The 27,160-nt window shown below is 29.9% G+C and overlaps 2 protein-coding genes across 5 annotated transcripts in view; both read right to left on the bottom strand.

Annotated features, from left to right (window-relative positions):
• Positions 1-2,273: 2,273 nt before the first annotated feature.
• On the bottom strand, positions 2,274-9,788 carry LOC145196986 (sodium-dependent neutral amino acid transporter B(0)AT3-like). Of its 3 annotated transcripts, none has more exons than XM_090079121.1 (11): positions 9,145-9,788; positions 8,762-8,846; positions 8,111-8,278; positions 6,211-6,478; positions 5,754-6,015; positions 5,361-5,471; positions 4,967-5,200; positions 4,668-4,866; positions 4,432-4,591; positions 4,119-4,290; positions 2,274-3,179 (listed from the first exon to the last, which is right to left on the bottom strand). In XM_090079121.1, the coding sequence occupies exons 2-11, from the start codon at positions 8,799-8,801 to the stop codon at positions 2,910-2,912; spliced, it is 1,884 nt and encodes a 627-aa protein (XP_089935247.1). In that variant the 5' UTR covers positions 8,802-8,846; positions 9,145-9,788; the 3' UTR covers positions 2,274-2,909. The 3 variants fall into 3 exon arrangements, with proteins under 3 accessions (XP_089935247.1, XP_089935248.1, XP_089935245.1); XM_090079122.1 differs by having other exon boundaries at positions 9,445-9,776; XM_090079119.1 differs by lacking the exon at positions 9,145-9,788 and having other exon boundaries at positions 8,762-8,925.
• Positions 9,789-23,445: 13,657 nt separating this feature from the next.
• Positions 23,446-27,160, bottom strand: part of LOC145196969 (sodium-dependent neutral amino acid transporter B(0)AT3-like) — an 8,419-nt gene continuing 4,704 nt past the window's right edge. For both annotated transcript variants that reach the window (XM_090079531.1, XM_090079529.1), the window contains exons 4-11: positions 27,066-27,160; positions 26,336-26,597; positions 25,820-25,930; positions 25,264-25,503; positions 24,948-25,146; positions 24,705-24,864; positions 24,429-24,600; positions 23,446-24,219 (exon numbers count right to left, since the gene is read on the bottom strand). The exon at positions 27,066-27,160 is cut by the window's right edge and continues 173 nt beyond it. In XM_090079531.1, coding sequence (XP_089935657.1) covers positions 23,926-24,219; positions 24,429-24,600; positions 24,705-24,864; positions 24,948-25,146; positions 25,264-25,503; positions 25,820-25,930; positions 26,336-26,597; positions 27,066-27,160 — 1,533 coding nt within the window. In that variant the 3' untranslated portion in view covers positions 23,446-23,925. The remainder of the gene's footprint in view (positions 24,220-24,428; positions 24,601-24,704; positions 24,865-24,947; positions 25,147-25,263; positions 25,504-25,819; positions 25,931-26,335; positions 26,598-27,065) is intronic.

Consider the following 27,160-nt stretch of genomic DNA (forward strand, 5'->3'; position numbering starts at 1 on the left):
ACTTATTTATAATAATTTTACCAACATAAGTAGCTAAATTTTTTTTTGTAGTGTGTTTGACTAAAACGTTATCACTGGAAATCAATTTGTTTCGGTTTTAAAACATGATCTTATTTGCGAAACCACAGTACCATCCATTTTACATTTATTAAGTGACGACTCAAGATCACCTGTCTCAGATAAGGCAGGTAATCTTAAGTCGTGACCTAACGAATTGAAACAGATAATCAAGCTCTTTTGTTTAAATTTTTTTTTTTTGTTTGTTGTTCTGCTCATTCTTATTATTTTAATAAACTTATATTTTTCTGCTTAGCGAGTTTTTTTTTTATAAGAGTGTCTGTTAAAATTACTATTTTTCGTTTTTTTCTAGCGAAAAGGGAGTTATTTCTACACGAAATAATTTTGAGGTTGAAATTCTGCCATTATAGGTTCTTTGAAGTAAGAACTTGAAAGGAAAAAGTCCTTTTTATTAAAATCCTGACACATTTTTAGCTAAGCGGAACTTAAAACTAACCAAACTTGAAACGTCATGAGTTGTTATGGGTTACAAGGATGATTTACCATAAAAGTATCGACCATAGAAGGATTTAAATGGTCAATAGACAGTTCTGTCAAAAGGTTTTAGCTTGTGGCTGCAATAAGGTGGTAAAGTCAACTTGACAATGACTTTTTCTTCAACTAGGTTAATCGTCTTAATAGAAAAGTGTGTCTTGATTGTCTAAACAATAAACCTGGTTGCTCATTTGAACATTTTGTTGATGTAATAAAGTGTTAAGAATAAATGAATCAGTGTTTTTTAAAAGGGCTGGTTTGCTTAAAACACGTTTTTGAGAAAACTAAAAAAAACTCTATATCTTTTAATATTAAATATACAGAATTTGTGTAATACATTTGTAAAAAATATATGCAAGAATAACATCTTAGTACACTTTGATAATTGTTATAACAATTCATTTGTTAACAATTAACATATGAAATTTCGAAAAATTGGCCCTTTTAAAAAAAATCGAATTTTTGAAATCGAAACTGTTGACATTTTCCGCATTTTGCGGCTAAAAATACGAATCAGCTGGAGAGTGATTTTTTTAAAAAAGGCATATTTGAAGCAAACTTGCCTTTTTTAAAAAAATCAAAAACTTTCAGGTGGCTTTATTTGTGTAAGAAGATAAAATTTAAACGCATTTTTAACTGATGAAGCTATCATAGAAGGACACAAAACACACAAAAAGTGAATTTCAAAAAAAATGTCAAATCAACCCTTTTAAAAAACACTGATTCAAATAAATTAGCTGTAGTAATCTTGAAAATGCAATATTTGTATGTTTGCTTACTGCAGAAATGCTTTGTCGTTTCTGAATTACCATACGCACTGCCTCCTTCAAGTTTACAGAACTTGTATTACCAATTTTTTTGTCAATCTATTTTTGGTATCGGACCATTTTGACTAAAACAAATATCTGATATAAAACTTATAAAGAATTATCATTGGCTATATCAATATTTTGTTTTTAAACTGTTTTTTCAATAATATATACATAAAATATTATAAAGTCATAATACTTAATTCAAAATTTCTGTTTGCAGAAAAATGAAGTAAAATTCTTAGATTAGATTTTTCACATTTGAAAAAGTGATTTAAGAATTTCACTTTTTTTTGGTGCAAATCTCATAACACATCGAATCTCAGATAATACATCGAATCTCAAGTAACACATCAAGAAACATTTGACGAAATTTTCAAGTTGAAATCTTTAAAAAAGCTTAAGGAATCGCATTTTATTTGTTAAATTATTTTTTAAAAAGAAATAGTAGAAAACAGCCCTAAAAATTTTTTGCGATAAACAAATACTGCAGTTTTCGTTCGTTAAGTTCTAGCTAATAAATTTATCCAGAATATTTACAAATAGATCAAGAAAAAGTGGATGTTTTTAGAATTTTTCATTCCTAAATACCCAGTAATCCATCTGAGGTGAATGCTGAATAAAATCTTAGTGTGTGTTTTAAGTACACTCTTACCTCAGTTCGCAGAAATTTTTTTTTTTGATTTATAAGCCACATCAATTCCATTTTAGGCTTATCACATTCACATCAACACAAAATCTACTCTTGAGCTTGTTTGTAATTTTTAAAATTCAAGTTTGTTATCAAGTTCGTTCTGAGTAATAACCCAAGTAGATGCAATTTTTTACTTCGCAGTAAAAAATAATGACCACTGAGATTTTTGTATTTTTCACAAGAAAATAAAAAAAGATAAAAAATAAAAAAACTACACATTTGTAAACCTAAAGCTGATATCTATAATAAAAAACTTCACATCAGTAAGATAGAAAAACTTTGAACAATAAATAAAACGAAAAACTATAAAAACAAATATGAAAAATTGTGATTAAATCTTTGCATCAAAAATTTATGAAAATTAAATACGAAAATTTCTAAAACAGCCATTAATTACAAAAATTATATATAAGAGCAGTATAAAATATAAAATTGGTTAGGTGCAAAAAAAAATAAGTGTGACTGCATCAGGTAAAAAAAAAAAAGACTGAATTTGCAATACATAACCATTAAAAAAACCATTAAAAAAAAAACAGAAAAGGTTAATAAATAGGTTTTAGGCAAATGTATAAATATAAATGTATAAATAGATTGTTACAATAATACATAAAACTTGTGGAATAGCAAATTCGCTTAATAATGAAATAAATAAATAGAACATAAATACCTTTATATTAACTAGAACCGTAAGTAGAGCTAATTTAAACGAAGTAGTCCATAAAAGCTTTTAACTCATTACAAAATTTTTTTCCCATCGGCCAATTTCGATTATTAAAAAGGAATGTAGTATAAAAAAAAAAAGTTCTATAATTAGAGCCCTTTTTTTATTGGTCACTTTCCGAATAAATTGTACTCTATACAATAGCTTCCATATCATCAGGAATTTTACCACGACTAGAATTAACCCGAACTGGATCTGGGTGATACTCGTAAATATTAGCCAACTTAGTACGGCAATTCGATAGCAGTAATTTCGGATCCTTTGCAAAGTTCCTCATTAGAAAAAATAGAATTGGTGCCATTGGTGAGATGATGAAAAAAAAGATGATGAATTGCGCCCAACCAGGGTAAAAAAACTGCTCAATTGACCCTGTCACACCTTTTCCCAATGGAGAAATATTTATCTAAAAAAATTTACGAGCTTCGTTAACTAATTATATAAAAAATAATGATTTGTTAAATGGTGTAAGTTCAAACAACTGTACATTAGAGGATTCAAAAAAATCGACTTTGTTAAAATTCATACATACAAACAACATCTTGGTGCTGGAACTTTATATGAAAAGTCTATTGTTATTAAAAAAGTAACTTTTAACATTCAGATTGTTATGACGAAAAAAATCATATGCTCATATTGGACTTAAAAAGAATCTCTTGAAAATTCTTTATCTTTCAGTATGACGGAAGCTAACTTTCATAACTTCTTCAGTCTTTTTTAGAATATTTTTCCATTTATGTGGCATTCATTTTTCTACAAGATTGTTGGTTTGCCCAATTAGTGGTGTAACAAAAGCAATGGATTTTTTGGAGGGACAGTCTGTTGGAAGAAATAACGAGAAAACAGCAAAAGAAGTTTTGAACTGAAACTATAAATCAAATGATTATATGTCGAAAAAATAGCACACTTGAATAATAGAGGGATTGGCAACATAAAATGAAAATGGGAAAATTTAAAGATTAGGTCACTTTGGCTATTAAACTCTTCATGTCCCTTCAACTAGCTTATATTTCTAGATGATGCATACAAAAACAATCATACAACCTCTACAGTCAATACTAAAATACAAAATATTGTTGAACACAACCCAAATAATAGTCTCTTAAATTGTTTTTAAGTTTTTTAAAAGGGATACCTACAGAACAAGTAAAACAATCCATTTTGAATATTTTGAAGGAGGATTAAAGAATCCTAATATAAACATACAAATTTGAACCTAATCTAATTTATATTATAATCTATATAATAAAACTAATCAAACTAATCTGAAGGAAAATCTTATTTTAAAATTTATATATTTTATGATAAATACTCATCTACAATAACTGTATTTATTAAAACTTACTGATTGTTGAACACATCCCACATACACAGAGTATTTTGGACTGTTAACAACAAGATGATGGCAGTTAGAAATAAAAATTAAAATGATGGCTAAAGGAGAAATATATTTCCAGCATATCATCCAGAACAAATAAGGACGCTTTCCAGTCATGTACTCAACATCATTTGCAAACCTGGATAAAATAAATTTCTTTGGTAAAGTTAAAGCAAAAATTTTAAACTTATTACAAATTCAAAAGAATTTTTTAATGAGACCTCAGAGTTGTTGTGAATTCTTAATCAATACTTAGTTATGAACAAATAATCCTACTTACTTATCATTTCCATATATCCAAGAAATCGAAATTGTTTGGAAAAATGCTATAAATAGGAGTCCAAGTGAGACAGCATAATCATCAAATATCTGGAAAGCATAAAAGCCACTTGAAGATACAAGTCCAATTCCACAAATCAGCATACACAAAACAACAACTCCTGTAAAATAGAAAAATAGCAGAGATGAAGCAAACATGTGATATACGTTTCTAAAAATATTTACTTTTAGTGGTACCTATAAACACTTCTTTTCTCATCTTCACCCACTTCATGTCATAGAAAGGGGCTATTGCTCCTTCAAGGGTTCCAAACTCAGAATCTACTCCCAACAAAATTAACATGGAGAAGAATAACACAGACCATAAGGGAGAGGCATCCATTTGTAAAAATGCATCACAAAATGTAATGAAAGCTAACCCAGGTCCACCATTTATCTAAAAAGCAGAAATTCTCATTTCACATAAAAAGAAATAAAAATAAAAAAGAAATAAAAAATAAAAATCAAGGTTCCTAGTAAGAAGGAGTATAAATTACCTTATTAGAACCTGTTTTAAACTCTCGATGTCCAAGAATAGAAAAAACAACTATTCCAGCAAATACTGAAGTACCACAGTTGACAAGCACAACAAGATGTGCATCGCGAGCACAATTGTTTTTAATAGGCATGTAACTAGCAAAAGAGATTAAGGCACCAAACCCTAAACTTAGAGTAAAAAACATTTGTGTAGCAGCATCCAACCAAATTGACGGTTCTTTTAATTTTGAAAACTAAAATCAAACCAGTAAATCAAATTGAAAAAAAATTAGACCTTCAATGTATGCCCACTCAACAGTCTTATTATATTATTAAAAACAAAAAAACTATCAAAAATTAACAAAAGACTATGTTGTAATAAAATCAAACTAAACATAAAAGTAAGAGACATACATCAGGTGTGAACAGTCTTTTTAATCCTAGACTTGCACCTTCTAGGGTCACACCAACAAAAAACAAAATCACAAGAATGACATAAGGAAATAATGCAGTAAAGTAGACAGCCTGAAAAAAATAACCAAAAAATTAAGGTAAATTTTAGTAATGTTTTCTCACATTTCTCATTTTTTTAAAAACATTTTTATTTTAAATGCTACACTGGTATCAATATCTCCAATTCTTGTAGAAAAAGCTTAGAAATGTAAAATGAAAAATGAACAATACCACTCAGTTGTCAGAAGAAAAAATATTTATTAAAGATAAAAATTTAAAAAGTCCATTTATTAAAAGATGCAAATAGTAATCGATATCTTAAACCAATTTTATTTTTAAACTCACGTATCTTACCTTCCCACTCGATGTAACTCCTCTTACAATACAAACATACACCAAGACCCAAGAAAGTATTAGGCAACCAACTAACTTCCATTGAAGTCCATTACCAACATCATTTATTGAAGGAGAAATATTTAATGCCTTTGTGTAGAAGTAATATAATGGAGGGTCATGCACACAACAATCTGGAAATTTTTCTTTTTCTAAACACTTATCAGCATTTAATGTTTTGTTTGCAGCACAAAGAGCAGATACATTTTGGTATTCAAGATATCTTTAAAAAAGTTAATAAAAAACTAGTACTTTAATTAAAAGCCACAATAATTAATCAAAGTAAGTAAATAATTCGCTCAGTTCTCCTCCAAGCTTAGGAAAATAAGGTCACAATAATATCTTAACTGCAGATACATAGTCCGTACAAATACTTTTTAAAAAAAATTAATAAAAAAATTTATAAACTAAAGCTTACTGAGGACAGTTTTCCAATCGCCATGGAAGCTTAGATGTTAGAGACACAAATAAATAATAAAAGCACCAGGCAATAACTACTATATAGTAAATGCATAAAAGAAATGAGGTAATAATGCATGATATGCCTATTCCCATAAGAGCAGGATGGATTTTTTTCCAGCAACCCACGGCACTTTGTCTAAAACGCTGACCAACAGCAAACTCAAGGTAAAATAACGGTATTCCTTCAATTACCATCATTGTAAAATATGGAATTAAGAAAGCTCCTATAAAAAGAGTAAAGAAACTTGTTATCCTCATAATGAAACTTTATACTGATATATTTTTTAGATTTTATAAAATTTCATATTGCCTCAAAGTCAGTTAGAATTTTTAAGAGGTGCTATATATATTAAATAATCATTCATATGTTGCAGACCCCACAGCTATTTTTTTTCTAGTTTTATGACTAAAGCTACCTAAAATAGGATTTTGACAACCAGGCCCTTCTACCAGCCATGGAAGAGGACAAAAGCTTGACAATATGAATGCTAGCTCATAACTTCTATGTCAATCAATTCATGATTGCCTCAAGAAGCTCAGAAAAGTGTGGAAATTGGCTCAATGGGTTCCTCAGGAATATCTGACAACAACAAAACCAAATGTCATTACATTTTTACCAATTTGTTCTAACCAAATCAGCAAGCTCCATTTCTAAAGAATCTTGTCACAGGTGACCAATCATGGCTGCTCTTCAAAAACATGAAAAAAAGGTTTCCATGTTACCATCCAAAATGAATACCAAAAGATGCCCATTATAAGAAGGCTATGTGGTGTGTATGGTGGAATGGAAGCAGAATCATCCACTGGGAAATCATCTCAAACTACATTAATTGATGGAATGAAAAAATTGACCATCAACAGTGGCAGATTATGGACAATAATAGCAAGCAGTAGATCAACTCTAACAGCGACATCTATCTAGCTAAGCTTGACTGCCTTCACACTACAACAGAGGAAGAAATACCATGAAAAAAGAATTTTATTGTCTTCCAACATGATAATGCCTGTCCTTATGTTGAATATAACGTCATTGAATTGATTGCCATTGATTGGGAACTGCTCCCACATATTTCATATTCACGAACCAAGGTTCCCACAAACTTTCCATCACACCAATAGTTCATTAAAAAACTGCCAAATTAACAAAATTTATGAAGGTTTAGATGACTTAGTAACTGATATCAAAGCATTAATTGCATATAATAACCATGACTTCTTTGCTGTAAGATCAACCATTCATCAAGTAAATGAGAAGAAATTCTTGAAGAGAATGGTGACTGTACTCCAGAAAATCATTAAATTATCTATTTGTTAAATATTTTAATTACTTTTGTTAAATAAAGTTTGTTAGAAAAAAGCTGCAAAAATTATGCATCAACCCAATATATTCTTATTCTAGGGAGTTAGTTTTTGAACATACTCAAAATTATGAAATAGTTATAACAAAAGGGCTCTAATTAAATACAAGTTTTCTTTTTTCAAAATAGGTTTATTTTAAAACTCTTACACAATTTTTGTCATTTTCTTAGACTTATATATTCCTAGGTCATTAAAATTTCCATTTTGAATAAAAAAAGAAAAAATAATGTTGAATTTTTAATAGGTAAAAATAAGCAGCGTTTTCACTGTTGTTGTTTAAACACAAAAATATAAGAGGTTATAAACAAAATCAAAGAAGTTGGTATTAACAATGGTAACTTGCAAGTCAAAAGCTGAAATAGATAAAGCAATACTTAACAATGATCAAAGAAATCTATCTGAAAAGATTAGATTCAAGTAAAGTATACAAAGCATATCATAACTTTGATAGGCTAACAGAAAAAGAACAAAGACTTATTAACTATAATTATATTTACCTCCACCATTCTTTTGACAGAGGTAAGGAAATCTCCACACATTTCCTAATCCAACTGCTAGGCCAATAGAGGCTAAGATAAATTCTGCTTTGTGAGACCATGTTTCTCGATTTTCAGTAACAGTATCTGTTAATTCTACATTACCATGATTTTTTAAGTCACCTTCACCTAAATAGTAATATTAATATTTTAGAAAAAAAATATTATGTAGGCAATACAAATTATGAGTTTACAAAACTGTAATTTAGGCTGTGACATGAACAATTAACTTTGGTTGAAAGCAATTTTAAAAAAAGCACAAGATAAGAAGTTTAGATAGATGACATCCTAAGTCAATTTTTAATGCCTAAACATAAACATAAGTAAAAATTTCAAGTTTTCCAGCAAATCTAGTCATCATAAAATAGTGTAAGATTGACCATTATGAATGTGAGCTAAAAACCAAGTTTTCCTTACAAGCATTGAGAATAACATAAAAATCAAAAATATGTAATTATTGAAGGCCTATCCCAAACTGATTTAATTATTGAACAAATATAATACAAATCTAATCAACTTTTGTCAACTAATTCTTACAAATTACAATGCAAATTTGTGAGAGCTATTACAAGTTTCTTTAAATAGCTTCTTTTAAAAAAAAAAAACTTATACATGCATTTGAGTTAGAAACCTCTCCTATATCTTCTACCATAATTTGACGGAACAATTAGATTTACTTCATTATGTACATTATTGCCTAAAAAAGAATATAATTCCAACTATATATACCTGAGTACGTTTGTCATTATTTTATGTGCTATAAATATATCTAACATATGAAAATATATAAGCATGTGGTGTAGATTAATAACACACTACATATAATTATAAAATTGTATGACAGTGATTTTATGCAAAAATGCATAAAATTCTTTTTCATTTGAAGATCATTTTTTAAAAGTACCATAAAATAAAAATTAATCATGAAAAAAAAACAACTCAAAATTGAAGCGAAAACAATAAAAATGAAAACTAGTATCTAAAATATTCCCCACATGCTTTTTTGCAAGCTATGCATTTCTCTTGCATCAATTTAACAAGATTGGTGTAAACTTCAGTTGGAACTTCTCTCCAAATGATGCCTAATTCTTGTTTTCGGCTACTTATGGGACTTATTCAAACCTTTACTAATTATTTGCCCATCCAAGCTAGTTTAAAAAACTAGTTTAAAAAAAGTTGGACTCAAATCTGGAGATTGAGTTAGCCAGTGCATTAAGTTTATTTACTTTACAAGCATTCAAAATTTGACTGTGCAAGATGTGTAAGCAGAAGCCATGTTTTGTTAAAACTGTCACCTTTTATTTCGAAGTCTGCTGAAGGAACCGTGCACGTCTCTGTGTAGAGAGTTGATTGATTTGATCTGTTAGATATTACACAAACCTACTTCCAAAAATTGAACCAGGCCTAAATACTATCATTTCCAACTTTACCTTGTAACATTGGTACGACAAAGTAACTGCTATACTTTCCAGATTTAAATCTTTTAACAAGAACTTTGCTTTTCCTGTTTATTATTACATTCATCACTGATAATTACTTCCTGCTTTCACTTTTTCACAGATAATGCAATTCTCTCATACAACCATACTCAGGTGTAAGCGTCTGCATATCGTTTGATTTCCGTATCGTAATCATTCCCATATGAAATTGGAAAAATAAAGTGTCATCGGATCATTCCGATAAAATACCGGTAAAAAAATTTTAATCGGTTAGTTAAAATTTCGGTAGATACCGGAACTCTTGTCATTCTAGTAAGCATGGAATTCTCGAAACTATTTTTGTTTCGATACGTTACGAAACGAGACTCGTAACGGAACTCTTCTCGAAATGTTTTTGAGTTACGAGAGTAAAGTTTTTAAACTTTCGAGAAATTTATTTCGATCGGGTCCCGGTTGTTACGAGAATCATTACGAGAACGGTTTCGAGTTTCTCGTAATGATTCTCGTAACAACCGAAACTCATTTTTCCCAAATTTTCATTTTCTCATTACGAGAATTATTTGTGTTTCGGGATATTTCGGGATATTTCGAGTTATTTCGAGTTCCAGAAATGATTTGCAAAAAATTTGATTAACCAGTTAATCCGTTGAAGTACGCATTTTTAGGACAATTGACGAGCGCGACAGCTGAATTTTGTTTTCTTTTTTTAAAAAACACAATTAAAGGTTGAAAATATCAATTTAAAGTCTTTTATTATATTATTTATCAAGACTAGGACTATTGTTAGGTTAGGACTATTGTAATTGACTAGGTTAGGACTAGGGTTGTTCGCCGTAAAAAAAAACTTGCGAAAATTTCGCATTTTTATCTTCCGTATTTCAAGTTGCTATTGCAAAGTTGTTCTTGCGCAAATTCACCTTCCGTAATGCGTTATACGAAAAAAATAAATAATAATTATTCCGCAATAACTCTTTACGAAAAGAAACTTGCGAAACAAATCATTTCGAAAGAATACTTGTGAAACAGTTCCTTACGGAAGGAGCGTTTCGGAATGTGCACTTACGGAATAGACTCGAAAGAATTCATTAAACTGTTATACACAAAAATATTATTATTTATTATTTAAGTAATGTTGTTAAATGATTCTTCAATAGTTTTTACATATATATCTGTATATATATATATATATATATATATATATATATATATATATATATATATATATATATATATATATATATACATATGTGTATATATATGTGTATATATATATATATACATATGTGTGTATATATATGTGTATATATATATATACATATGTGTATATATATATACATATGTGTATATATATATACATATGTGTATATATATATACATATGTGTATATATATATGTGTGTGTATATATGTATATATATATATATATATATATATATATATATATATATATATACACACACAGATATATATATATATATATATGTATATAAATATATATACATATATATATATATATATATATATATATATATATATATATATATATATATATATATATATATATATATACATATATATATACATACAGTGACCTAGAAGGATTAAGAACGTTAGGACGGGGTATGGCGGTGCTGAAACAGAATATAAGGGGGCCTAACGTAGCTAAAATTTTTAAATTTTAGCTGCGTTAGGCCCCCTTATATTCTATTATTAAATATATTAAATATATTATAATAATTAGTATTTTAGTTACCTAGTTAATTATACGTATTTGATTCATAAAACGTAATTAAATATTTAAAATTAGCCGCGTTTCGTAAGTGTTTTTCTGTTAAGAACCGTTTCGCGAGTTGCGGTGCGAAAGAGTTTCGTTTCGAAAGAAATTTGGTTTTTTATCATTATTTCAAAAAATAAAACCTTAAAATGTTCATATGTTGCAATACTGAAGATAAAATTTGATTATAAACCTTTTGGTATATAAAAATTTTATTTTTTACAATTATATCCGACAAAATTTTGTTATAGACTTCAAAACGTCGTTTAGCGAAAGAGCTCGTTCCGCAAGTGCGACTTCCGTAAGCGCTACTTTCGTATGTAGCAAAATAGTTTTATTTCGCAATTCAACTTGCGAAAGGCGACATTTCGTAAGTAGCATTTGCGAAATGAACATCAACGGTTTTTTTTGTTTCGTAAAATTCGGTACGAAAAAAAAAAATTCCTGATTCTCAATATCCTTCCGCAAGAATTTTATTTTTCCGGAATTGCACGAAATATTGCGGTTAACAACCCTAGTTAGGACTATAGTAATTGTAATTGTAAAAATTAAATACAATTACACATTACAATACAATAAAATTGTATTGTAATATTACAGAAACAATAACAAAATTTTACTTTGGTATTGTATTGTTGTGAATAAAAACAATTACAATAAGTATTGTATTGTTTTTCTTCTAACAATACAATAAAATTCGAGAACTATTGTATTGTTTTAATGAATTAAAATTACAATAATTATTGTATTGTTTTGATGAAAACAATTACAATAACTATTGTAGTGTATTACTTTACATTAAAGTAGAAAAGCTAACGTATTTTAACTTATTTATATTCATCTCTGACGAACTTACTATTATTTTTGCTATTTTTTATTTATGGATTTGCAATATATTTCAAATTTTATTTTTTACATATTTAGATTTCGCATCACCTATCTTGTTATGTATTTCTAAGTTCTAAATGGCCGCAAAATATTGCCTGTCTGATGATAGCCTTACTATTACGAAAAATAACATTCATAAATTGTTTTATTCAGCCCTTTTATTTTTTCCTCTTGATTTTAATGCTGCAAAGGAACTTAAAATATATATGAAAATTAACTTTAATAACACAAACAGTTAAACATAATAATTCTTCTTAAATAAGGGCCTGTTTATATGGAAAGCGGGCTGACTCGTTTGCCGAGCCAGCCCGTTTGCCGAGATATCGACGTCACCAATATTTAAGCTTAATTTTATTTTCCGTTTATATGAATAAACGAGCTAGCCCGGATAGCGAGACCTCACTATTTTTTGCCGAGATCTCGGCAAACGGGCTGGTTAATTTCTTATATAAATTTGTACGCAAGCGTACAAATTCTTATATAAGAAATTAACCAGCCCGTTTACGCGGAAGCTTATGTAAATTCTTTTATAAGCTTCCGCGTAAAATAATAAATTTAATAATAAAACTGGCAACTTCCGTGTACTTAAAAATTTAGTTGTTTTGCTTTTATAATTTACCAAAGATCAAGTATCTTTTGAGTAATATAAAGTAATAGCTACTTTTTTATCTGCTGATAGAGCAACTACGATTGTTTCTTTTAAGGCGCCTTTTTCTTGCTTGTTTCATTATTTTACCGACAAAGAGTAAAATATCACTTGATATCATTTTTTATTTTTTTTGGCAAAAATTCATATAAACGCAATTTTAAAACTGGCTCGTTTTCCGGGCTAGCCCTTGTCCATATGAACAAGCCCTAAAAATGTTAATGTCTTGAAAAGTTGAAGAACGGTTCTTCAACTTTATTAAATTTTAACAATAAAATAATTTTTTTATTTCAATAACAATAAATTGTTATTGTATTACAAAGACGAATTACAACACAATATTTACTTGTTATTGTAGTGGGTCATTACAATACATTTTTTTTCAGATATTGTTATTGTTTTATAAAGATGAGTTGCAATACTATAATTATTGTTATTGTATTACAGAATTACAATAGTTGTAAATCACAAGTATTGTTATTGTTTCTAAATTAAGTTAATACAATAACAATAATTATTGTTACTGTTATTGTTTTCATTACAATTACAATAGTCCTAACCCTAATCAAGACAAAAGAGTAAAGTTCAACTAATTTTTGTGGTTTTTACATCTTCTACGGTAAGAAAACACTTTTTAATTGTTTCTTTGTTATTTTTGTTGCTTTTAAAGGAACATTATTAGACAAGATTGTTGTTAAAATTGCTAGAAACAAAAGTATTGATGATTCAATTTTTTTAGTTAAGTTAAAATATAAGTCATTAATTTAAAAGTAAGTATTATTAAAACATTTTAGACCAAAGTTTAAAATACTTAACAGTAGAATTATCATGTTAACAAAATGTCCACATTCATAAAATGCAGTACAAATTTTGGTTCTTTTTTTCCGGGAAAGTGCTTGGTTAGTTTTGTAGTTCCTGGAACTTTTTGAAGATCAGACGTGTTTGATTGAAGTCCGGAAAAAAATTAATTTGTGACAAAATTTTTGATACTTAGACTCAACACTCAAGTCAAGTCAACATGGTCAGGCCTAGAACAGAGATCTGGAAGCATTTCACAGAGGAGAAAGTCACTGAAGGTGGTGTGGACAAGACCTACGCTAAGTGCAACATTGGGGACTGTAAACACCTGTCAAAGATCAATGATGGCAGTACCAGTGGAATAAGAAGGCACATGGTCAGTCAACACCCTGTTGAATGGAAGGCATTGGAACAGGAAAAAGCTGAAAAGAAGCGCCAAGGAGACCAAGCCTATGAAGAGCTTGAACAGGTCCGATAATTAAAAATTTAATTTTACATTACATTTTAATTTTAGTTCTGCTTATGTATACTATTTGCCTATTTTGAATAGTTTTTGACTTTTGTTGAAAATAACTTAATTAAAGCATTGGCTAAAGCTTCGTAAAGTTACTTAAAAGTCATAAGTTATTGATATTTAGTACTTTGAAAGTTTTAAATTATACAGCTATTCACGAAAGTTTAAACGATTGCAGAATTTTTATCAAGTATGTTTGGTTTTTGTTTAATAAAAAACAGCTATAAAATGGTATTGAATAAATTTTTTTTATTTATTAAAGAAAAAGTAATTAGCTTTAAAATGAATATGAACATATTATAAAAATTTTAATATTTATTTAGAAAAAAACAATTACAAAATATCATATAGGAAAAATAAGAAGCACAAAAGTTTAAACGAATTGCAACATTCGAACAAATAATGAAAAAAAAAAGCAAAATTAATATTTAAAGTGTCCTCCTTTGTTTTTATGGCAAAGATAAACTCGTTTATGCATTGATTCAACTAATTTTATGCACATCACGCGAGCTACCTTCAGCCAGTACTCAATCAAAAGTTGCTTCAAATGCTGAGTTGATTGAATTTCATAGTATGTCAGTTGAATGTCGATCCAAGACCAATTATTTTCAATTGGGTTGAGATCTGGTGATCTAGGGCACCAGGGCATCACATTGAACTTTTTTTTCAAAAAATATTCTTTGCTTGAGTGAGCTGTGTGAGCTGAAGCCCCGTCATGTTGAAAGATGAATTGCTTGCTTCTGCCATACAAGTGTCTGATTGATGGAACTAAACACGTTTATAATGTGTTCTTAGGTGTATTGATTAATTCGGCCTTCGTACAGCTCACAGAAGCCTATACCTTTGTGAGAAAAACATCCCCAGATGCCAACTGAACCTCCACCTACTTGTCGACGATGTTGCAAAAACCTGTCTGAATGTTTCTCAGTTGCAAGTCTTTTGACATAGATTCTTCCCTTGCGGTTTACGACTTGAAAATTAGCTTCATCACTCCAAATAAATTTTGCCCACTGTTCTACAGACCAGTCCAGCCTTACTTTGGACCACACTAGTCGTTTACGTTTATCCGTGATTGAAAGAATAGGTTTTCTAGCAGCTATGTACGTTCCAATACCTTTGTTCAACGATGTTCGTCTCACGAGCTCTCTGCTAACTTTTGGATTACTTTTTGACTCGTTGAAGATTTGTGTTAGCTTTTTGTAGCTGAGTTTGGGGTTTTCTCTGCTCATTCTGAATATACCACTTTTGTCACGATTGCTGAGTTTGGATGGTCTCCCAGTACGCGGCATGTCGGAGACGTCCTTGGTAAGTTCCCAGGTTTTGATGGTTTTTCGAACGCAAGATTCAGAAACATGAAGTATTTTGCCTATTTGAACGTTTGTGTGATTTTTTGTCCTCGCCATACCAATAACTTGCCACTTGATCTCACTAGAAACTGATTTTCGACCCGTTTGCACGCAATTGAAATTAATTTGAAATTTACAATATTTCAAGTTGATATTCAATGAATTAAAAGCTGCCTAATGGTGTTGTGATGTACTTTTTGATATTAAACTAATCATTTTAACTTTATTTAAAAATAAAAAAAAATATTCGCACCGGATTTATCAATTAATTAGCAAATAATTGATCCTAAATAAAATCGTTTAAACTTTTGTGACACCTTTTAATTTGTATCACCTTCCTTTAAATGAAATTTCTGAGTAAACAGTGATGAGTCGAAACCTACTTTTTTTTATTCTATTAACAAATAACCTATTTACCAAATTGGAAAAAAAAATTATTTTGATATCTATTTCCGTTAGATTTTTATTCAAGAAAAACCGAAGATTAGATCTTAAAATTCTGTAATCGTTTAAACTTTCGTGAATAGCTGTAAATAATCCCTAATGTACATCCTAATGTACTTATATTGCTTTTTTGTTACTTTTTTAGTTGTATGATGAAGATGAGCAGGAGAAAGGTAGCAAAACTCCAAAGGTCCTAAACCGAACTGTAAAGAAAAGAAGGTTGGCAGCACCGACCACTCCAGAAAAGGCAAAGAACATTGATGCGTACATGAAGTACAAATCACAGGATAAGGAACAACTACGAGGAGATATTGAAATTGTCAAGTTTCTTGCAAGATGCAACCTCCCATTCAATTTGGTCGAGGCAGATGGCTTCAAGGATTTTCTGGCCTATTTTGCACATAAAATGAATGTGAAGAAGGCCAAGACGTATTCAAAGTTTAAGTAAGTTAAATGTATGAATTTTTCTTTTTGAAATAAATCATTTTGGGTTGGTACTTTTTTTTATTGGGATTATGAAATTTTTGAAATAAATATTTTGGGATGGTGTGTTTTACATTTCCCAAAAATACCCTTTTAGGTATAATGTTGGAAACAAGCATTTATTGTATAAGTATAGTATACTTACATTCCCATTTACAACCTCTATTTGAAATTGAAACAAAAATTTCAAACATAACCTTGAACCATGTTTTTCTTTTTGATTTTAGACTACCATTGCTGCACACCAATGTCAAGAATGCCGTTTACAACGTTTTGTCGGCCGAACTTCCCAAATCACCTGGATTCGCCCTTTCTTCAGACCTTTGGAGCAGTCGAAACAATGACTCATATCAAGCCATCACCCTTCACTACATCAGAGAAGATTTCCAGCTCAGGATGTTTGTCATTGGCACTGGACCTTTTGCTGAAAGACACACTGCCGATGCAATTGCCGACAAACTTGACAAGTAAGTTTTACAACTATGATAGTATTATATACAACTACGATAATACAACTATGATAGTATTATAATATAAAATATTATTTCTTCCGAGGAAATATCGTTATTTCTCGAAATTAACATTTCTAGCTCAATTAATTGTATCTCGAAACTATACTTCTTACATAACGGGACATAACGGGACATAACGAGTTATAACGAGTTATAACGAGTTATAACGAAAATGTTCACAAAATTGTAAAATTTGTAACATTATGCGCATAAATGTTTTTGATTTTTGCAGGTATGTTTCTGACATTCCTGGAAATGACGGCTTCAGTTCAGTGGTATGTGTTCATGATTCAGCTGCCAACATGAAGGCAGCTATTCCAAAGTGCACGTATGTTGATGATTCTCTCTTGTGTGCAGACCACCTTCTCAATCTGGTTGTGGAAAATACGATTAAGGAGACAAAGTCAGTTCAAACAATGAATCTCGAAGCTGCCATCATCAAAGCCACTGCATTGAGTTCCAAGTGTCACCGATCAAACTTGGCCGAGCAAAGGATTGAGAAGGAGGTAAAACTTAAAATTGTCTAAATGTTTTTGACCTTATTCAGTTTTAACTTGCTAATTTAACTTTATTTAAGTTACAATTAGCTTGTAAATTTTATTTCAGGTTTTTATAATTGGTTACCATGTACTAATAACTTGGTTTTTTTTGGTTTTTCAGTACAAATCTTTAATGGACGACAGTGACCTGAGCAGTCAAGAAAGGTCATCTCTAAAAGTCGTGAAAGTCATTGCCCCAGTCAAAACTCGTTGGAATTCCGTTTCCATGATGCTTGACAGCATTATGCGAATGCGCAAGATTTTGAGCTCTATTAGAGACAATCCTGGAAATGACATTGGCCGGAAACTTGCTCAGTCAGTGCCTACTGAAGAGGAGTTTAATCTTTATGATGAGATTCTTCCAATTTTGAGAAGAATCTGTGACAACTCAGAAAGTCTTTCAGCTGATAAAAAAGTCTGCATCCACAAGGTCATTGCTCACATCTATGGCATCAATGTTCGGGCACAAGAACAGATTGACACAAAAACTCTGTCTCCAACTGCTGAAATGTTTTATAGAAAGTTGAAGAACAATCTGGAAAAGTATTTTCCAAATGGTGGCGCGAACAACACATTCTATGCCGTGGCTAACCTTCTCAACCCCTTGTACAAGGGTAAACCATTGGAAAAATTTGGTGGCGGGTATTTTGAAGCTGCCTATAATGCTTTGATTGTCAACTCTAATGCTCATCAACAGTGGCTTGCTTCAATCCAGGAAATGACCACAAATGTGCAGCAGCTCAAGGATGTCATGGCACCCGAAGATAACCCATGTTTTGACTTGATCAAAGATGAAGAGATGGCAATTGTTGGGCCTGAAAGACCTCTTACCCAGTCATCAATTGTCAGTGAATGGGACATGTACACTAAAATGCCTGCAGAGATTGGAACTGATGTGCTGAAATTTTGGAAGGACAACCAAAAAAAGTTTCCATTGCTTTCAGAGGCTGCCAGGAAATGGCTGTGTGTTCCTGCCTCTTCTGCTCCTTCTGAGCGAGTTTTCAGTTCTGGAGGTAACATTGTCTCCTACAAGAGGACCAAGCTTCAACCTGAGCAAGTTGAAAAACTGCTTTACATCCAGCAAAACTACGATCGAGTGAAGATAAAAACCTACAAGCTCACTTCCACTGAAGAGGCCATTGCCGAAGAGGATACACCATGGAGATCTACTTCCTCATCTTTGCCTGAAGGGAATGTCCCGCTAGTTGACCTTGGAGATGATTCTGAAGATGATGACCCTTTTGCTACACCTGCCACAGCTACACCTGGACCTGCCACATCAACTCCAACTGCCTAATTTGTTGACTTTACTTCACCTTTTTTTATGAAATAAATTGCTATTTAACTTTTGATTAAATAAAATGGTGAAGTTGGTGTTTGTTTCATTTCTTTTTTCCTTAAAATCTTTTAGTAACTTAGCCATGAGTTAAACTTTTGTTTAACTCATGGCTAAGTTACTAAGTAAACAGTGCAAAGAAACTAAAAAGCATGTACATTTATAACTTTTTTTTTACTTTTTCTTGTGGACAATGTTGAATTTAAATAATGTATTTTTGTAACTTTTTATTGCACTGTTTCAATGGTCGAGCGGTCTGAGGCATGAGCCCCATAACCAAAAGGTCATGAGATCAATTCCTGCCTCCTCCAAAGAAATAGTCCAAATCGCGAAATGTCATCGATTGTTTGTGAGAAAAGTAAAAAATTGAAAATCTGAATGGACTTAATCTCAATTGAGTGACGCAGTTTGAAGAAGTGTTACAAATTGGCCTAAATGGGATGTTGATTGCCAATGATGACCCAAGATGGCCATTGAAACAGTTTTTTGTTAATTTTTTAAAAAGTTAATGTACTATGTGTAATTTAAATAATGTATTTTTTTTTAAATTTTATTAGACTGTTTCAATAGTCGAGCGGTCTGAGGCATATGTCCCGTTATTAGAAAGTTGTGAGTTCGATCCCGAACAATCTCTGACATTTCGCGATTTGACTATTTCTTTAACTTTATCACTTCTTTAAACTACGTCACATTGCAAAAGCAAACCATCCTCAAAGCAAATTATGACCATTGAAAATTTTTTATTAATATTTTTTTCATTTTCTCGATATGTATCGAAATTCAGCTGTCGCGCTCGTCAAATGTCCTAAAAATGCGTACTTCAACTGATTAACTGGTTAATCAAATTTTTTGCAAATCATTTCGGGAACTTGAAATAACTCGAAATATCCCGAAATATCCCGAAACACAAATAATTCTCGTAATGAGAAAATGAAAATTTGGGAAAAACGAGTTTCGGTTGTTACGAGAATCATTACGAGAAACTCGAAACCGTTCTCGTAATGATTCTCGTAACAACCGGGAATTTCCCGTAACGTAACCGAAATGTTACGAGAAATTAGTTGATTTTTCGAAATCGCTCTCGTAACTGATCGAAACCTCTCGTATCGTAACGTAACAATTTTCTCGATTGATTTTTCCCGAAACGTTTCGAGAATCCCTAGCTTACATTCTAGTGATACTTTTTTCCAATATAATATTGGAACGATAACGATACGGAAATGAAACGATACGCAGACGCTTATTCTGGTGAGCCTAACTCAGATCGTCATTATCTTTTTTTTACCGACTGCATAAACACCGGCATTTTTGCTAGATAAAATGTTTCTTATTTTATTTAATTTAAATTTTAAAGAAACACGTTTTCACGGTTTTCGTTGCCGATAAATTATAACTTAACCTAAGATTGGCTCTTACTTGACAAAATATAGGAAAGCATCGGTATTTGGGTTTCCGATTTTTAACGAATATAATACAAACTTCTATATCAGTCATTTGAATCGAGTTAGAAATGATTTATATATTTTAAACACGCAATCCTTTAAGACTCCTGGAAAAATTGATATATCTTATGTTACTTTGTTTCAACCCTTCTAAACTGCGTAGAACCTGCTATTCGATTAAAACCGATAAACTTCTTTTTATAACAAGTGTTAATTAATAAGAATCAGAAAATTCGATTTATCTTAAAGACAAATATAGAAGTTGGTAAGTATTTGTTGTAGTTCGTTAAAAACCGAAAAACCAAATTCCGATACTTAAAAATAAGACTATTCTCGCCCCTCCTGTTCTCGCGCTCCGTTTTTTATATTTTTAACATCAGGATACTGGATGACGTTGATCCTATTAGTCATTTTAAAATGTTTTCAGAGTATTCCTGATGCAAATCTTAGAAATCAAAAATCTACTTACTAGATAATCTTGGTTGATAAATGTGCTGCTGAAAAATGTATGAGAACCAAAAATTTTGATTTTAGTGATCAAATATAAATTTAGCAGTCTATATTACACAGTGATCTATTTCATTAAACTATCAATTATTAAATAGTCACCTAAAAAGAAAATAAACAAAACGTAACACTTATGCTATTAACAGTGAAAAATCTTTTAAAAAATAGAATAAGTTTCTGTGATGAAAATCTTTCTCCAATATTTGAAAAATCTGAGATTAAGCAAGCCTAGATTTTTTATCTTTACATTTTAGCTAAGATTTATAGAAGACATATACTTTTTATCTTAACTGAGCTTTATTATGGCTAGTTATGTAGCTATTGCTAATTATGCTAGTTATGTAGTAAAAAAAAGTTAATGAAAAAGGTCTACATTTCAAACTTGCATCCCTAATATGATGTTCACTGACAATATTTTTAATGATGAATACTTGAAAACCTTATTTAGAGGTGGATGGCCAAATCTACCTCTAGGATTTTTTTTTTGTATTCTTGAAGTTTTTTAGCATTCTGAAAATTGTATTAAAACATCCCCTGATAATCTGCTGAAAATCAAAAATTTGTGAGGTCTTATTTGGCGATATGAACGGTTTTTTTTCTGCAAGATAACTATACAACTTACGTCATCCAAACGTCACCGCACTGAAATATCGAGTTCTAATGTGTGAATTGTATTTCTGGCACTTGCAAATGGATTTGTTTTCACATATGTAATAATTTTACGATCAAAATGAGGAGTAATATTTTTCGGTCGTCCACCAAAATGCTCAATTTGGTTTTATATTTATCAACTAACCGACTTAAAACCGTTTTTGAAATTTTGTACTTTTTCCATAAACAGTGTATATTTCCAGCATTATAACCATCAACGAGTTTTTGTTTTAAAACAATCATATTTACTAAGTGCCGTATTGTCGTTTTTTCACCCATAACTTTACTATAAGCTTCTGCTAAACAACATTCGTAGTGTTTTATGTAACAAAAGACTATTTATAAAACTATTACGTCTTCCTTAATTAAAACCCAGATTCGAAATAAAATTTTTAATTCAATTGCAGTGCCGATCTATAAAATTAGCGGTATTAAGATAAAAGTTCCGTTTGTTTTTAGATGTTACTATTTTTAAATTACTTTGTATTCATACAAAAGAAAAACAGTTTAAACTGTTATTCTTTCCTTTTAACATTTAAAATCGTTTTTCATTCATCGCTATACATGGTGGTACTAGATACACTGAAATTTTAGAGTTCCCATAGCTTATGACAGTGCATCTAGTACCACAATGCATTGCCATGGATAGTGTAAGCAAAAGTCAATGTGATATTGAAAAAATAACCTGATTTATTTCACCAAAAAGTACTGTAAAAACAACTTTTTAAAAAATGTTCAAATTTTTGGAATTTTCTTTAAATTGTTTTTGTATTTTTAAGTAGTTTTTGAACTATAGGGTGCGGCAGCGATTCGCGAACTAATTTTCGGCTAAGTTTTGTGATGTAAATAAAATACTTCCGCAATTTGTTTTTGTTGGTTAATGTTCAATGAACGTCTTGATTCGAATAAAATTATGAATAAAAATATTTTAGTTAAAAGTTTTACAATGGAAGCCAAAAGAACCGAAGTTTTAAACTTGATTCGCGCGGGTTTGCCTGCTCGTGAAGTGATTCGTATTTCTTAAGCGTCTAAAACTACATTTTACTAACTGAAAAAGTGTTACAGCGCTGAGAGAGCCCAAATGCCCTCTCCAATGAACAAAAAATTGATAAAAAGTTCACTGAAAAGCTTAAAAAGTATGTTGAAAAGAATTCTATTGTATCCAACAGAAAGGCAGCAAAACTGTTCAATGTTAATGAGAGGACAGCCAGAAGAACTCTAAAAAAACTTGGAAAAGTCAGTGTAGCCCGACCTACATGGCAACTTTTAAAAATTTTTTAGTGTTGATGTGTACTCAATAAGCGGAATGTCAGATTCATTCAAGACAGATTCAAAAAAGGAGATCTAATTGAATGTTAAGGTGGGAAAAGCATTTATCTTCAAATTTTCTTTTATTAACATTCCATGAATATAATTTTTTAGTGCTTTAAAATGAATATAAGAAAGTTATACATTCCTAATTTGAGACATTGTAAGTTTTAAATATCAAAGGTACGTTTTTGCACTAGTTTTAAATGCAGATTTCAATGTTAGAAAAAAAAAAAGGTATTATATTGTTAATAGGATAGTTACTATATTTGAGATATCTTACGTGATTTTCAATTTCCTTATCGAAAAAAGAAATGTAAGGGCGAAGCGTCAATTTCTTAAAAATGCAACAAAATAGAAGTTTTCTCATTTTCTACTCAACATAGTAATTGTATTTATAATGATCTTATTTACCATTTGACTATCTTATTTACCATTTGAACTTTTAAGTAATTTTTTAAATTGTTCTCCAAAGAAAATACACTAGTTTTTCAGTTTGGTAAAGGTGAACTTGCAAAAGGGTCTGTTATAAAATCTGGTGATATAAAAACAAAATGTGAAAACGAAAAGTTAACATAGTTACATAAACAAAATATTTTGAACTTATATAACTTAGGCTAGTGATTATTCTTTAGACTTATGTTAATGAAAAATATGAAAACAAACTATAAACAGGTATAAACTTATTGAGAAACTGTGCTACCTTTTTACATTTGTATTTGGAAATTTGACTGTAATCCTCGATGTAAAACATAAAGAATAAATTATACATCAGATTTTAACAAAGAAATAAATCTAAGGAAATGAGAGCAAAAAACAATAAATATAAATAGTAAATAAACTAATAAATATCAACCAATAAATATTCTCAATAAATAAATAATAGAAGCATTTTATCAATAAGGCCACTTGACTGAAAACCACATTTGTTTTGAACTTAAACAAAAAACTTTAGAACAATTTTAGAACATAAAGATTATCATGGACAAACCCTTTATTAAGATTGTAATCAGAAAAACGCTTACATGAACAAATGCATGATCGTTTGAATGTTAGAGGAACAGCAATTATTTGGAAATAAATTGAATATTTTTATATTTCTTATCAGAGTTCCTATCAAAAACGCTCATAACTATACGATAACATTTGACTAATCATTCAACTTTGATTCGTTAACAATAATAGCTTCTACTTCTTCAGCAGTCCTTCTTCTACTAGGATCAACTCTATATGGATCTGGATGATATTCATTAATGTCTCTTAATTTGCTACGAACATTTTTCAGCCATAATGCTGGATTATTAAATAAGTCTTTTATTATGAAAAAAAATATGGGTAACAATGACGATAAAATAAAAACTATGATAATAAATGTTGCCCAGCTTGGGTAATCAAATCGTCCAATAGAACCATTGACACCTTTACCAAGAGGTGAAATATCAAACTAAAAGATTTTTTATTGAATTGAAAAGTTTTCTCTGGTTTAATAACTAAGTTAAACTAACATATATGACAATTAATGTTTAATAAACAGAAATTATAATATCATGAAAGCTACATTTAGAACTTGTTTCTGTTATATTTAGAACTTGTTTTCTTTCTCACATCTTTTTAAAGCATTTAATAGGATACAAGAGTAAATATATAACTCACTAATTGTTGGGCACATCCAACATATGCAGAGTATTTTGGACTGTTAACAACAAGCTGATGGCAATTGGAAACAAAAATTATAAAAATGGCTAAAGGAGAAATATACTTCCAGCAAACCATCCAAAACAAATAAGGGCGTTTCCCAGTCATGTACTCTATGTCATTTGCAAACCTTCATCAAACAAAAAAAAGTCAGCGTTTATCAAAAAATAACAATTTTTTATTTTTTGGAGAGTCATAAAATTGTGCTACTACTTGTTAAATAATCCTACTTACTTATCATTTCCATATATCCAAGAAATCGAAATTGTTTGGAAAAATGCTATAAATAGGAGTCCAAGTGAGACAGCATAATCATCAAATATCTGGAAAGCATAAAAGCCACTTGAAGATACAAGTGAAATGCCACAAAGTAACATACAAAAAGCTACAATTCCTAAAAAAAGAAAGCAGATGTAAGAAAAATAAGTCAAATATCTAACACCAAACTTTTCTTTAATTAATTACTTCAATATTTACCTGTAAACACTTCTTTTCTCATCTTCACCCACTTCATGTCATAGAAAGGGGCTATTGCTCCTTCAAGGGTTCCAAACTCAGAATCTATTCCCAACAAAATTAGCATAAAGAAAAATAAAACTGACCATACAGGAGATGCAGGCATTTGCAAGAATGCATCACAAAATGTAATGAAAGCTAAACCTGGTCCTCCACCAACCTGCATAAAAATTGATAAGAAAGCTTATTGAAGCTCAAGAATTTAAAAGCAAAATCTAAACTTAAATATTCTTATAAGTTTAAAAGAAAACCACAAATTTAACTTGAATGGATTTACTTTATTAGCTGGTGCGCCTAATGTAAATTCTCGATGTCCCAAGATGGAAAAAACAACTATGCCAGCAAATACTGAAGTTCCACAATCCAAGATTACAATTGTCAAGGCATCTCGAACACAATTATTTTTTATAGGCATGTAGCTAGCAAAAGAGATATGTGCACCAAATCCCACGCTCAATGTGTAAAACATTTGGGTTGCTGCATCCATCCATATAGCAGGATCTTTCAGTTTAGAAAACTAAAAATTAATGAACAAAACTATTTCATAATTTACACACTAAACTAAATAATATTTACTTAACTAATAATATTTTTAAGAAACTCAGTTCAGAATAAATCTTAAACATGTTTAAAAAATAAAACAATTTTTTTGTTTTATGTCAAAATATTAGTACCCTGTTTTAAACATTTGCATTGTAAAGAACAAAAAAAAAAAAAAATTCTCCTTCATATATTTAAGCTTGTAATTTTAACTGCAGAAAAAGCAATTTATAAATTAGTTGTGTTGAGAAAAACTTATGATACCAACGCAATCTGAATAAGTTTCTGCTTACATCAGGTGTAAACAGTGCTTTTATTCCAATACTTGCTCCTTCAAGTGTTACACCAACAAAGAACAAAATTATAAGAATTATGTAGGGAAATGTTGCAGTAAAGTAGACAGCCTAAAAAAAAAAAAAACTTTTTTAATAAGTAAAAATGCTAGTGTTTAGCAGTAAAATTGCTTACCAAGAAGTAAGTCAGCTTATAAATCACTAATATCAAAACAGTTTTTCTCAGACTCCAATTAAAATAATTATGTCTACTCAATTTATTTATGTTGGTCTAATAATACTCTGAATTATAATTGTTTTAACATGCTAAAATGCTTGTGTAGTTTCAAGGATTTCAAAATACTCCTATTTTGAAATTAAACTACCAAGAAAGCACAACTAAAATGTAACTAACCTGTCTCTACTATTGACCCTTTTTTGATGTAAAAAACAAAATATTACAAGCATTTGAACATAAAATCATGGTCATCTTGTTTAATGACCTAGTTTAACAAACAAATATGTTTACATATATACCTTTCCGCTAGATTTTACACCCTTCACAATGCAAGCATATGCAATTATCCATGATAGTAACAAACACCCTGCTAACTTCCACTGAACTCCATCTCCAAGATCATTTATAGAAGGAGAAATATTTAGTACTTTTTTGTAGAAATAATATAATTGAGGATCATGCACACAGCAATCTGGAAAATTTTCTTTTGCTGAACACTTATCAGCATTTAATGTTTTGTTTGCAGCACAAAATGCTGATAAGTTACTGTACTCTAAATACCTAAAAAAAGTATATAAACAAATATGCAAAAATGAATATTTATATAAAGATGTTAATACAATTTCATGCATAGAGGAGAGTAGTTTAAAGTAGTAAGTAGTTTAAATTTTTTTTTTTTTTTTTTACATAAAATACAAACAGTTAATCAAAAAACAATTGTATAAATCAACATATGTAAACACAATTAAAAATTGAGTGCAGTAAAATAAATGCTATTGCTAAGTTACTGCATAAGATATATTTAGTAATCTTATTTTTATAAAATGTAAATCAAGCTACAAAAGTTACAGACATGGCCTTATTAAGCCATTGAACCTAATTTAGACCAATCTCCCTTATTCTATATATATATATATATATATATATATATATATATATATATATATATATATCTCCCTTATTGAGATAAAAAGATAAATAGTAGAACAAATCTGTCAAGAAAAACCATTTTAAAAAGCTAAAACTTACTGTGGACAGTTCTCTAATCTCCATGGAAGTTTTGATGTTAGAGAAACAAAAAAATAATAAAAGCACCAAGCAAGAACTGCAATGTAATAAATGCA

This window comes from Hydra viridissima, unplaced genomic scaffold, assembly GCF_058129835.1.
Source record: "Hydra viridissima isolate aposymbiotic clone 2 unplaced genomic scaffold, HvirCarnegie_v1 scaffold_2, whole genome shotgun sequence".
Lineage (NCBI taxonomy): Eukaryota > Metazoa > Cnidaria > Hydrozoa > Anthoathecata > Hydridae > Hydra > Hydra viridissima.